At 34.9% G+C, this 14,974-nt stretch overlaps 1 protein-coding gene across 3 annotated transcripts; it reads right to left on the bottom strand.

The window, feature by feature from the left end:
- Positions 1 to 333: 333 nt before the first annotated feature.
- Positions 334 to 14,056, bottom strand: LOC105321896 (ankyrin repeat domain-containing protein 33B). Of its 3 annotated transcripts, none has more exons than XM_066075822.1 (5): positions 6,303 to 6,520; positions 4,529 to 4,741; positions 2,799 to 2,928; positions 2,099 to 2,239; positions 524 to 1,832 (listed from the first exon to the last, which is right to left on the bottom strand). In XM_066075822.1, the coding sequence occupies exons 2-5, from the start codon at positions 4,700 to 4,702 to the stop codon at positions 1,360 to 1,362; spliced, it is 918 nt and encodes a 305-aa protein (XP_065931894.1). In that variant the 5' UTR covers positions 4,703 to 4,741; positions 6,303 to 6,520; the 3' UTR covers positions 524 to 1,359. The 3 variants fall into 3 exon arrangements, with proteins under 3 accessions (XP_034301596.2, XP_065931894.1, XP_034301594.2); XM_034445703.2 differs by lacking the exon at positions 6,303 to 6,520 and adding an exon at positions 13,794 to 14,056 and having other exon boundaries at positions 527 to 1,832; XM_034445705.2 differs by lacking the exon at positions 6,303 to 6,520 and having other exon boundaries at positions 334 to 1,832; positions 4,534 to 4,694.
- Positions 14,057 to 14,974: the final 918 nt, after the last annotated feature.

A 14,974-nucleotide genomic window follows, 5' to 3' on the forward strand; every position in this document is an offset into this window, starting at 1 on the left:
GGGGAAAATGTGGTAATGTAGTACTTCGTCTGTTTTTTTTTATTGGCTTCAAGTTACCATATTACCATTTTAAAAGTATTTGATTTAACTTTGAATTTTAATAACTTTTTGGTATTGCTCTGAGAGAGAGAGAGAGAGAGAGAGAGAGAGAGAGGACATTTGACGTGTTACCGTATTTCAGAATCCGTATGCAATACAGAACCCGGTCAAAAAAGTGGGAGGATGTAGGGTTGTCAATTTTAAATTCAGCTATGTTCATTTAATAATTTGATTGTTTTGGGGGGGGGGGGGGGTTGTACCCAGGAACTTCCCACAATTTTATTGAATCAAATAAGTGCTAAACTTTGTCCAGTTCCTGGGGATTGAATCCCGTTGTTACCAAATAGCCATGATCTTGAATTTATGTTCAACATGACTTATTTCTGATAATATAGAGTTATGTGACCTCTATTAAGAGTTCATGAACAGCTTTCAATTTTTTAAATTATAATATTATTTGATCCATGTTCTTTTATCTCAACTAAAATAACTACATGTGTATATGCCATTTATTGTTAATTCCACATACACAATTTTTACTAATTACACCAGTTTTATGAACTTTATATACAATATGGTGTTACGTGTAGTGAACATGTCATCAACAAAATTTTCTATATAAATGTATAAAAATCGTCACATGAAAGATAAATGGCAGCATTACATTAACACCTAATCTTATTATTAAAATTCCACACCAACACCACACGCACGTTGTATTATTTTCACGTAATGATAAAAAAAACCAACAACTGCCTGATATATAGTTAGATCACTGGTGGAATGTATAATTACATTTTGTATTTTTTGTTTCATTGCGAGAGATTAACAGAAAGGTCTGTGTGATGCGCGCGCATCATTATTAGTGCACTAAGGTCAGTTCTATACTCTCTTAACACCTAATGCCAAGACTTGAGAGTGGACTTAATTGTTTTAAAATTTTTCAACAAACCTTTGGAAAATTTCAATAATCAATCGAGTTTATTTTCAGTTTACGGTCTGGAGGTCCGATTGGCTTGACATAGACTGTATCGCAAACACAAGCATCAGTACATGGAAATACTGCGTTCAACCAGTGCGTCGGATGAACAAAGTAAACGTTTTACATTGAAAATTTCCTATTTTGTAAACTAGGAAATAAAAATAAGTAGTTCAAACGTGCGTTCGTGTATTTCATAATATCTCAAAAAATCAAGGAAAATGATCAAATCACATTGGGGGAGGGGGGGGGGGGGGTGGAAAGGGGTGATAACGGACACAGAACTTTTAATCTGTACCAAGAAATGAAAATGGAAACATGCAAAAGATAATAATTTATAATCAAGTTCCATTGATTGATGCTGGTGATGTCACTTCCACCCGTGGAATATTATCGTAGCTTCTATGTCTTTTCACAATAGAATCTCCGTCAGGCAACGCACCGGAAAGAACGGGTGTGGACACGCATCTCGCAACAATTGCAAACGGGTTGCGCTCCTGCGTCAGGCGGTTGCTGTAAGTATTGTTCGTACTGGAATTAGAAGAACCGTGAATCATTCTTTTGATTTTTTTCCGGAACGATTTGGATTTCTGTCGCGTGGGTCCTGTGTACTCTTTGGCTTTATCGTTCGCAGCGGTGAGGTCCGGGACACTGCTTGATCTGTTATAGACTTTTTTACTGGACCTGTTAAACAAAAAGCCCTTCGTCTTGGTGAATTTTGCTATTTCGTCAGCACATTCGTGTCTGCCTGTAAATCGAGCCCATTCCTCGGCACATAGCTGACGCCCGTTGTCTCGCAGTTTCGGATTAGCTCCTATCAAAAGAAAGAAAAAAAACTCACAACATGTATATCAATATTTACGTTCTCTTTTTTGACATGTTCTTATCAACTCAGTGTTGTTTGGATTAAAGAACAAACAACATTTTATAATCATCCTCAAGGACAGATATTTTAAAGTAGTTTATCTAACATATTTCGTATATCTATATCTAGATATGTAATCTTATAACAATATTTGAATCTGTAATTTACATTGATCTGGTGGGGGGGGGGGGGGTGGGGAGGGGTGGTGCTCGTACCTGCGTAAAGAAGCAGCTTTGCACACGAGGTCCTGCCTTGGAGGGCCGCTTTCATCAGCGCCGTGAAACCCGCTTTGTTCTTGTGATCGACCCTAATTTTCCTGAACTCATGCAGCAGTATCCTGACAATTTCTCGATAGCCTGAAAAACAAATTTAGAAACATGTAAATTGATTGATGTCATCGTTTGCGAAAAAACATTACAAATTATTAAGGAGCTATTCCGTTAAACATGATCATATTTTTGATAGTGTTCGGTTTTTTTTAAGTTAACGTTGCTAGGCTAATAGATATACAGCATATGACTGTAAGCCATATTGATCATTCTCTATCCGACAATTTTTCTTTTAAAAAAAGTGTATTACGGGCAATAAAGCAATAAAATAATCTCTCTCTCTCTCTCTCTCTCTCTCTCTCTCTCTCTCTCTCTCTCTCTCTCTCTCTCTCTCTCTCTCTCTCTCTCTCTCTCTCTCTCTCTCTACACTGGATTGAATTGGACAATACATTTGTATTTGTTGTTTTTATTTGTTACAAACATTTGATCTTTAATAAGAGGATACCCGATTAGATTTAATTTTTTTTTACAATGTGGAGCTTGATTTTTGATAGAAGCCTAGAAAGATTGATGCGAAGAAGTAGATGGCAAACATAGATAAACTTCCACCAAACAAGGAATTTTCCACCGAATGATAATGACTTACCTGCCTGTGCGGCAAATATAAGCGGCGTGTTTCCCTCCTTGTCCCCTTGATTTACGTCTACTCCGGAAACTTCCGAAAGAAGCTGCACAATTGGAAGCAATCCGGATGCACACGCGTGACATAATGCCGTCTGCAAAGTAAAATTTCAATATTTTAACTTTTGACATTTAATTCAATACGTGATTGAACTATTAAACCAGTTTTAGGGGAGATTTTTCATTAATGAAATACCGTACTCAAAAGATTTCGTACAAAATGGTACGTGTTATTCCGATATGAAGTTGGAATTAAAGTCATATGATCAAACTCCTAAGGATCCCCGTAATGGCGAATTTGGCGCAAATCATGAATTAGTAACAGCCAGTGTCATTTACATTTCTTGTGTTAAATCTACGCCGGGCATTAAACATTTTAAAAATATCAGTTTTGCTACATACACGTATTTGTTATTTATCGTGTACTTCAGCATAACATCTTGAATTTGTCCGCCATTTGAATCGACCTCCACTGATTTCATTTTGGGACAGCCTATATATAGCTATGGGATTTCAGGGACTTCCTTATCATAATTATGTTAGGATTAGGATTTTAGGATCTCTCCTGTAGGATTATTTGATATCAAGAACAATTTTTTTTATATCAAGAAGAAATCTTTTTTGTTATTAGAATAAAAACCTCAAAAATATTAAAACGATGGTTCATAGGAGTATGATGCCTGTTGACAATGTAATATTGTTTACATGTTGTAATAATAAGGAAGGAGTTGCTACTGAATGACAGGGCAGGTGGTGTTGTAAGACCTTAGAAGTTTTAATTTGACATTTCATTAGCAGATTAATTGGATACAAATCTATTGAATGTAGAGCGACATTGGAGATGCTAGCTGTTAGTTATTGAAAATTGCTGCAGCCGCTGATAGATTTATTAATTAACGTCTGCTTGGTTGTTGGAGGCGGTTGTCCTCTATAGCTCGTTCGCCATTATCAGATTTGATGTAGGTATCCACTAATGAAGAGATAGAATCTGAAATACTCGGCTCATCCTCGGCATTAGATAATGGCGCTTATTGGCGACCTCCACAAAGGCGGGACTTGAAATATGATGTTTTGTGCAAATACGATAAATAACAGACAATTGTCCGCGCTGTTTTCCCGCCACTAACATTACCATCTGTTGTGATGGAGTATCTAAAATGTCTGTCTATACATCACAAGAGATCAATGAACACTATTCAGGTGATCAATATTGCATCCTAAATCACACAGTTAATCGGTGACCTCCCGTGGGTGTTGTCTGAGTTTCTGACCATGATCAGAAAGGTATATGATCCATGTTCATTTTATCCGATGAAATGATGAAAAATATTCTATTTCATTTGAAATATCATTTTAGTATTAAACAAATCGCGCTATAAATGCTCGTTATACGTTTCAGCGTTTAATTTTTTGCATCTGTATCGTTTTGCCCCTCACCCTTTGAAGGTACATGCAGTGATGGTTTCTTTGAACTCACTTCTATTATAATGTCTCCCTTGTTTCTTGGGGGGGGGTTAAGGGAGGGGGGACTCTTACAAATAATCATATTAACCCAATATTGTTTTCTTCAATTAATATTTATTTTTTTAAAGAAAACGTCTTTCTGTGAAAAGAGTGAGATACATCCAGTATAATACTATGCATGTAGTCTAATTGTCAAATTGTGAGAATGAATAGTAATAGGGTTTAACGTACCTTACCCGATTGATCCCTCTCATTCAGCTCCTCGTCCGTGGGCGTGTCGTCGAGGATATTTTGGACAGCCTCGAAGTCGTACTCCAGACAGGCTTCCAACAGCGTGTACTCGTCGTAAAACTCGTCAGAAAACGTCATGATGTTGTCATCGCTTCGGCGCCTACCCCTATCCATTTACACGGGCTCCAGATTCATGTAGTGGCGCACACGTGTCTGAAATTTACAATATCGTATTGACCAGGTATTCATTACACAGAATATCTTGATGAAGTGATAAGCTACATCTGCTTATTGTTTTTCTTTCCATGTACGAAGTTGTGTACGACTGTGTACTAAAATTAGAAGAGGAAAAAATAACATTATACACACAAATTATGATTTTCACAGAATTTTCCGGAAATTTCCTATACAGATGTTAAAAACTCCATGACAATTCTAAATTGATCGACGTCACAGCTGCTTACAATAGAATGCACGAAGCACAGAATGGATATATATGTATGTGTTACTAATTAGTTTTACACGGCCATTATATTCTCACTAGAGCCTAAAGAAATGGTCAGATGCTAAGACGTGTGAAACATCACTATAAGCGAAGAAAAGCAATAACCGAAGAGAGCCAACGGGTGAAAAAAAAATCCCTCATCAAACGGATACTGAGATTGCCCGATTATAAGTGCTGCAACTGACAATTGTTACAGTCATGAACTATAGATTTTCAGATTTTTTCTTTTAAGTCATTGAGCGATCAAATTTATCCTGATTATATATTGAAATCAAACCAGTTAAACCCACTCAAATTGTATTTAAGTGCAAAAATGAATTCATTTCAACTGATTGCACAACAGACAATTTGTGTTATTCTATTCAGTTGTACAGTAATTAACACTAGTAACATGATTTGCCAGGAATGAAGGATATTGTACACTGCATAAGGACTCACGCGTCGCTGAAACGTCAGAGCAGACAGAGATGTCACAAGGATTAACTAATATTCAGTTATTGGATGTCATTATATGCGTTGGTTGAAGAATAATTTTTTTTTAAAAACCCACAGCTATACATGTAGCTTGTTCATGATTATAACGTACATGTTTATCGTTATTTAACTTACGTCTAGATGTATCATTATACATGTACATGTATAAGCATACAGTAGCAAGTATTGTATTTAGTTAGGTCCGCATACTGGCCCATTTTTTATTTGCTTATATTAGCAAATGTATTTATATATCATGCATATAATTAGGTCTGATTCTTTGTAGGTAGTTTTACTATTACTCTTATATCAATTATTTTAAGACAAAAAAATAATTTGTTTACCATCCCAATTTTCTAGGGGGTCTTCTCGAAAGATAACACTTTTTACTGTTGGACCCTATGGGAATTAGATGAAAAAGCGCAAAATTTTCAGGTTTTCCCTATTTTTTTGTTTTTGTATTCTGTCCTATGCATGGATTTCTTTTTCTTTTAAATATATGAAAACTATAATTCTAGCAAGTCACCAATTATTGAAATTTTAAAAAAAAATGTTTACCTCGCGGTATGACCCAGGGATAAAGTCATAGTTGATATTTTTGTTCTATAAAAAGTTGGCATATTGTGGTATATATTGGTTTGTAAAAATTAATTTTTTTTTGGGGGGGGGGGGATAACACTTTTAAAATGCTATATTTATGTTTCTCCTACACAATTTATTTAGGCACATCAGAATAGCCCGGCTTTCAGTACTTTGAATACTTCGTTTGGTCAACATCAGCAATAATTTACGTACCTTTCATCACTTCCTTGGATAATTAGAGAAAGTCTGCGAGATGAATGTAAATATAAAACCGTAGAGTACTTTCTTTTTGGTTTATAATTGCGAAGGTAGCGATCCTTGCAGGAAGAAAGATGTGATCCGCCACCGCGGATTATTTAATTTTTGATCACTGCCTTCATACCCGAATGAACCATCAAACTGGCAGAGAGAAAACAGTCCTTCTGTTTATACACATTAAGATTCATGATATACATACCTAACCTTATTACATTCCTATAGAGATAGTGGGTGTATAAGATGTAGAAATGAATCATGAGTCGATTCCTTGGATAAACGGAGGTGATTGGTTAAGAACAACGTAAACGTCAAAGGAGAATGGTAATTATTGCATGCAGTTTGATTGGATTATCACTACATGAAAATGATGAGCGGTGATTTCCTTGTTAACATTTAGCTCGCTTGTTATTATTTTGTTGCTTGATTCTTTATATATATGCTTTATTTTCATTTCCTGCTAAGTAATAGCAATTTTTATTATGACTTTAAAATATTGACCTTTGATCAGACAATTACAACATTTGTTATGGAGACAAGTCAATGTTACATTGAGTTTATAGCTTATTTATTAGTTGTCACCAGTCGTTTTTTATTTTTCTGTTATACTAAATTGCTTTATATCCATAATCATGTCAACTCTAATGTTTCTAACGATGGACTTGTCACATTATAATTATATACTGTGACCATAAGATTGGTATACGCATAACTGTATGTTTACAGAAAATTGAGGGTTGGAGACCAGGTTTAAAACATTGTTTATAATAAAGCAGTGAATGCTTTAGTTTAATATTCATTCAATTCAGACGTTTTCTTTCTTTTTTTTTCTTTCTTTTTTTCTTTCTTTTTTTTTCCTTTTTTGCTAGCTTTCAAGAAGTAAGAAGATTTGATTAATGATGTCCCTAACACGGTTTTCTGAAACTCCATCAGAGAAAGCGCTTTCTCAGATTGATGACAATTAATCGTGCTTTTAAAGCTTCTGGCACAATACCGATAGATTTGTCAATTTCCTGCTTTAGTTAGGGGGTTAAGACGATTTTATTATCACGGCTTTGCAGCGGAACAGTTTGGCAGTATAACTCCCTATCCACGTTTCCTTGGAATCCAAATCCCATACAACCGTTTCCCCCCTCTAAATTCTCGTTTCATTGAATATGGGATTTTTTCTGGGAAAAGAGTCAGATATGTTTCAAGTTGTTTTTGCCTGGTGGCAGTGAATACAAAATTTACATTGTCATGTTGTAAATTTCGTATTTACTGCCACCCGGTAAATTCAAAATTTACGACATGACATATTCACAAAGCAAGCAAATGTAGCCAAGAGTACAGGTGATATAACATCATTGAAAATATTGGCTAATCAACATTAAACCATAAGATTTGGTACAGTTTACATCGAGTTTAATGACAATTAGTTTTGATAATACAGTATTCATGTATAGTCAGTTTGCCATATACATGTAGTTGAAATTAGAGGAAGGGGTTCGTGCATGTTCGTTATAAAAGACATGTTTAGGGATGTTTATAAACAATGTTTTGATTAATACCAGTGTCTGAATATTGTTCCTTACAAAACAACCTTTTGTTTTCTTCCTTTTAGAAGAGAATTCAAAGAGAGTCACGTGCAAAATTAACATTATTATCATTACGTACTGTTTTGGAAGTTCAGGAAAGCTTGCCCACGTTGTAAATAGATCTTGCGATGATACACAGAGAGCATGAGAAACCATAAGAGCCGTGCTCAAGAAAACAAAACCCCGGCAAGAATCTCAAAAGGGAACAATACATATCTCTTTCATTTTCTCCATCTTCACCCAATGCCTTTGGCGTAGGAGAAAATTGATGTATTTAATGAAAATGACGAGTACTCTCAGGGTCTCCTCGGCATGAAGTGTATGAATCCGGGAGGACTATTGATATGATAAAATGCCTTGGGGCGGGGAGTCTTGATAATCATTTCAATCAAATGGACATTGGCATGCTAATAGCACCCGAGAGATTCCGAGTCTAGAGGCAAGAAAAAGAAGCCCATAATCAACTAGTCTCACGACGCAGAATTCGTTGTGTATTGATCATCTAAAAATCGTCATTTAAACACCCCTGTATGGGCATTCGGGCTCTATTTTTATATAAGTTGCAAGGAGTGATTGATTCCCGAAAGAGCGCGAGGGATTCATCAGAATTGTCGTCTGCATTGTCAATAAATTATGACGAATTGTTTGTAGCTCTTGTCGTTAATGTGGGTTGTGGGAGACCATAGTTGAAAGTTTTCTGGAACAACAAATAACAATCTAATAACTTCTCCTCTGAAGGTCAACATTAGATTTAGATCAAAATATTTATACATATAAGCAAAAGACCCCAACTCATTACCACTGAAAATAAATAGTTGAGAGAGAGAGAGAGAGAGAGAGAGAGAGAGAGAGAGAGAGAGAGAGAGAGTGAGAGAGAGAGAGAGAGAGAGAGAGAGGCAGGCATCAAAGTTCATTTTGCTGAAAATGAACGCAATATCAGTTTATTTTGAAACAGCTCTTCTGATGAAAACCATATTTGTTTTCTTTGACATTCTAATAAAGTAAATATTGTAGACCTCATTAAACGTCATGATTCAGTTAAAAGGAGTAGACGTCAATATAAGCCGTGATTCTTATATTCTCCATAATAAACCAAAACAGAAAATTGTTAAACCTTGGAACATTTTAATTTCTGACTTTATCAAATACTTTCATTGTGAAGGAGTAAAGAGAATTGAATCTGCGATTTCAATATTTTCCCAAATAAGTAGATAGACAAAAAGTCAAAGCATTGCAAACATTATCATTATCAACATTAGAGTTTCGGTTAGAATGGATTAATGGGGTATATCAACCACGGAGACTGTCAAAATAAACATCAGCGTTTACTTTGAACAAAATCCAATTCGAGCAATACAAAGCCCTAACAAATCCTTAAATTGATATTCCTTTTCTTGGGTAATAAATGAAATCGATTTGTTTTTATGGGGAGAAAGGGAGATATAAACCTAGATTGATACAAAACTTATTTTGAAAGAGAAATTCAAAAACGCCGGGGGTGTTCCGATGTTTCAATGCCATCAATTTCACGCGTATCAAACGCGCGCGGAGGGACCGTGGCAAGCTGAAGTGATTTGTGATCAATGTCAAATGTAATCCTTCGACTGACAGCGATCAAATAGCCTTATCATTACAAAATGTTAAATCATTTGTAAAAACTGATATTGCACACTGCGTGCTGTAATAGATTGACTAATAAATCGTGGAGAGGAACCTGGCACGAGATTCCGACCGCCCGTGCCATGTGTTGTTGAACAAAAAGGTTTATTGATTTACCGTTAAACTTAAGAATGTAAAATAAAACAAAGACAAGCAAGAAAAAGTCAAATCGTGTGCTCGAGATCCGAGATCTATGTTACTATACCGACTGAAAGATTCTACTGTGTCAGTTTATCAAAATGCAAAAAAAAAAACCAACTGTTACCAAGGAGACAACCTCCCACATATTTGAACAAGCATTACTTTTTTCTTTCTTTCATTCTTTTGAAAGGCAACATAAAGAACGGTCCACCTGTGTGTGAGAGAGAGAGAGAGAGAGAGAAGGGGAGAAATATGAAAAAAATCATAAAGCAGATGCACTTATCTTGTTTGTTCCCTATAAATAAGCTGATTTCCTATTTCTGTTAATACAGGGAACAATAAAATAATAACCATGCTCTCCTTTCTCGACTTCCATTTTCATTTTTTAATTAACTAAATTAGTTTACAATCTGATGAAAAGTTGCTCTTGAAAATTCAACTATTCTGTGTTAGACTTTTAATAGAACGCAGAACAGAACAATATTAGCTAGCTTAGACCTAACGTTAAATAGTTTTTCCTACATATGTATTTTTGTTTTGCATGAAACATGATATGCCATTCAGTCGCAACTTTCTTATTTTATTTTTCGAATGAACTGCACTAAAAGTATTCACAGGTGACAAAAAAATCCTGTTGATACAATATTTTATCATAAGTATCAATGTTAGATATTCAAACCATTACCAAAGAAATATATTGCATTTCTAATTTTCACATGCGGATAAATATTCGGCCTGTTACAGAAAAAAATACATGTATCATGCAAATAGCAATGCCGGGAATGGGGGACAAAAATAGCACAATCTGATTAAAATCAGATCTTTGATCCGCTCCGACAAATTCTGATGTCTCAGAATTTCGGAGCGTTACAAAGATCTGATTTTAATTGAAAATAGCATGGCCTATCCATGCAAGCTGAAGCAATATTCCTGTTTTCATACATATGTATATTAACTTATATTCATAAAATACAAATTCATTCCAATCTGCCTCTCTTTTTTATGACCCTAACCCCTAAACCTCCCTGGTCCCTACAAATCTTAATGGATTGAGGCTTAACGACGGTTGTATATATGATATGTGTTGTTTTTGTTTTGTTTTTCTATTGTTTTTGCTTTGTTGTTGTTGTGTTTATTTGTGTTTGTTCGGTTGTTCATTTTTGTTTTTAAATTTTTGCCTTTTTTTTTTCTTTGTCTATGGTTAGCCAAGGTTATTTACAGTCAAGTTAAATAAATGTTAAATTGTATCTTATTTGTATTTATCTCTGACATTGAAAACCGATGTATTGGGGGGAAAATAGGCGGAAATGAAGGGTTTCAAACAATTTAAAATTGTATACTTTATCTCCTTGTGAAATTCACTAACAGTACGTGTCATTGGTATACAGATAGGAATCCGCATCACAATAGATTTAAACAGAGAGTCATCAATCCCTGGTGTCGGTGTTTTCTGGCTAATTTTGGTGTCAATCAAGCCTCATCAACTCGAATAAAATAACATTGAATTTCGGCGCCTCCTGGGGACTAATTTATGGAGGACTTTACTAGGGGAGGTTGATTTGGTTCTCTTGGCCATGGGTTTCGGAAAGATCTTCAAGTTTTTTCCCCCCTTCGAGACATTTTTCCGTTTGATGACCTTTTGACAAAAGTCGATACGTAAAAAAAATACATCATAACTCGTGATTTGCTTAAATATGTTCCCATTACGTTAAGAACGTTCAAGTGATAAATCCTATCAAAATTAATGTATGTATACCATTATTAAAGGATTTGTTGAAATTCTATTAATAATTCAATATTCGTCTGATCTAAATGCGCTGATGACAAGATGATCATCTTAATACGTTCTTAATGGACTCTCCCAGTAACTTTTCCCCTGGTGCTGAAAGTGTATGGGAGCCTTCCTTTATAACAGGCGCTTGCACGCCGTCATTTAAGTCTTGTGGAGTAAATGAAGTTCCTCACATGGAGAATATCCCGTCCATTAACAGAGAATTTGTCATCTAGGAGGTTGACAATGACATTAATACATGATCGGAGGAGCCTTACGTAGCGATGGTTGTACTTAGGTGTCAATAACGCGCTAAAAAGACGTCCGCTGGTCTATATCCATGTTGAACTCCTGATGTCTCCCCGCTACTTTGTAATGACATTAAGACTCGATCGTTAACGATAAGCAGAATACATGTACATAAACCAGAAATAATGAAAAAATAATTATTGAACTTATGGCTCAGGCGTACAGTTTGGATTGTGAAATTTTTTTAATATACATGTTATTGTATATTTAATACGTGTTGACGTCAGCGTTATTAATTAAATGACATATGGAAATTAAAAACCATTAACGTTGATCAAAAGCTTAAAACAGGCAGGAAGAGACCTTGTTTAATATTGCCTTGATGGACTTGTTTACACTCTAATGTGATAAAGCCGTTGCTGCTAACCCATTTCATCATCAACTTTTCTCTTTATGGCAAATCTCAACTAAAATCTAATACGAACATGAATAAACGAAGGGAATTTTACACTTGTCAAATCATTATGGTTAAAAATACGGTAATTGAGAAATCAAATATATCTTAATGGATCTAGTGATTTAAAGCTCTATCATATACAGAAGGATATGCTTTTGTATACAAATTAAGAAACCTCTCTCCATCGAAGAACAGATGTCATCCTTTTAGCGTGAAGAGTGTTGCGTTCGACAGAGTGATTCTCTATGCCCGTAAAATCGTTGAGATGAATAACTGTATGAATATCAGATATCCTCTCCGTAGTTTATAGCTACTGTGTGTCGTTGAATGCATGGTTTAAACATTCGTGATATGTTGTACATTGGAATATGTACATATGCTACATTTGTAGATTCAAGACCTACACATATATTAGAAGAGCCAGTACTTGTATAAACTTTCCTTTAAAGGTTGTCGTTGCCGTCCCTCCTCCTCTTCCTCCTCCTCTAATTTTTTTGTTAGATGTACATTTTGTACTAACACAAATAAGGAAGCTGAAATTGTTATGTTTACTAATGCGTTCAGTGTTTGGGAAGATTTATGGTTAGGTTGTTTAATATTTTGAACATCCGCAATATTGTATAGGTATGTGATAAATGTAAAAATGGTATGTATATCTCATTTTTATAGAGCCGTGCAAACCAAACGTAAAGGTATTAGCCATAATGATATATAATATTAATCATAATATGATATAAATCGATATTTCATGAAAAGAAAATGGTTTCTGGTTCTATTCATATTTTTTTTTATTTTTCAAGTGCGTACACCAGAGGGGCTCGTCACGAAGTTTTTTCAACCTTTTATATCTACCACCTCTATACAATAAAATTTTATTGTATAGAGGTGGTAGATATAAAAGGTTGAAAAAAACTTCGTGACGAGCCCCTATGAGTACACGTATTGGCTTGATGTCGTAGCAGGGAAGTATACACTAACGTTAGTATATACGTCCCTGGTCGAAGGTTCCGTCTTCCATTACCCTTTCCGTCCGTTTCGCGTTTTTCAAATTAAATTAATCAACACCCTCTGAGTTCCACCAAAGTTTAAAAGAGGAGCAAGCTAATCATAGATACTTTTGATACATGGATATCAGTTTGTTTTTTTAAATTAATTTCCCTATTGTCTCGCTCTTCTAGTATAAAATCAAATAAGTAGTGATTGTTCAAACCACACGTTTCACGATAAAACAGAGGGGGCATCTCTCCGATGATATCCCCGTGTTCTTTAAGATAATCTATTTTAGACTCATCCAGTACAAATCTTTACATTATTTGGGTATATCTGACTTTTTGAGTAATTTTCTATTTCTTTTTATCTATCATTTACAAACAATTGTATTTTTATCCTTAATCAAAACCATGTTTTCTTTTATTTATGTTTTATCGTTATCTTTTTAAAACTACCGGTAGTCTTGGTTTGCATCTAACCAAAGGTGGGTCTATTCCTCTGTTCAGATGACGTATTTCAAAATTTTCACCAATACCCTATTTGTAAGTATACAATTCTTTCCAAATCAAGATCGGAAACAACAAAGCCAAAAAACATTTACTTACCAATTTGACTTCCGAATTCAATGATATCAGATTTGCATTTCCGTACTTCCAATAATTTGGTTTTACGCAAATTTATATAATACGTATCTCAATCCAATCTTTACTGTCCAGTGAGTTTCAAGTTATAGTACACACTGCCGACGGTGTCAATATCACTTTTTACCCAGTCCTCTCCAATACTTTTTAAGTGTCAATGTGTTGCGCGCATGCAACGGAAGCGCTATAGCCACGAGACAGAATCTGAAACGTCAACGTTGGCGAGAGGTTTGGTTCCGAGATATTAGCTAATTGTTTTAGCTATGATTAGAAGGTGATAACGGCTGTATGTATTGATTATTTGGGGGGTATATTATTACAGCGCATCGGGTTTTTGATCTAGTGTCGCAATGTTTGCGAGAGCAGTGATGAAGACTGTCACGGAACAAGCCAAGACTCTTTCGGAACACTTCTTTCCACTTTAATTTCAGTCACTAACCTGGCAGGTACATACAATACATGCTGTTCATCATCATGATTTTTGTTTGGTTCATTTTTTGGGGTTTTTTGTAATGTTTTCGGTTATTTATTAAATTATATCAACTTTAATTAGATATTTGGTTTATCATTAATTTGCTTTAGAGATTTGCAAAAGAAAATGTTAGGTTTAACTATATTTAAGAAACCTGCAATTGGTTTTTATTCTACCGTATTCTACAGTTATACCAGGGAGTATTCTTCAGATTCAAATGTTCTATTTGCATAATAATTTGTATTCTTCTAAGAACTAGGATTTTTTTCTCAATTCAAATGACCTTAAAAAATAAAATATTTAAAAAATCATTAACTCAGTTTAGGGCATATGCATTGCCAATACTAATTTTTAGAAAGCTTCGCTGGTCTACTTAACATAATTATCAGAAAATAAGCCACGGTTTGACACGGCGTGTAATTAACAAGAAACATTCTTTCTTAACAGCCTTGTGTCCCCCAAACTTGTGATTCTACATACAATACAACATAGACACAAAGCATAAAATTAGTATATACAATAAGTAAATCGATTTCACTATGATTTTTTTAGGGATCCCGGAAAACTTGCACCTGAATCTGAATTATTAACGAGAAAACATTGACATTTATTGCATCAAAGAGTTCCCAGTCGGCATCTGTCCATAATTGATGGGGGGAAAAAGTAGAAAAGA

This window comes from Magallana gigas, chromosome 2, assembly GCF_963853765.1.
Source record: "Magallana gigas chromosome 2, xbMagGiga1.1, whole genome shotgun sequence".
Classification (NCBI taxonomy): Eukaryota; Metazoa; Mollusca; class Bivalvia; order Ostreida; family Ostreidae; genus Magallana; species Magallana gigas.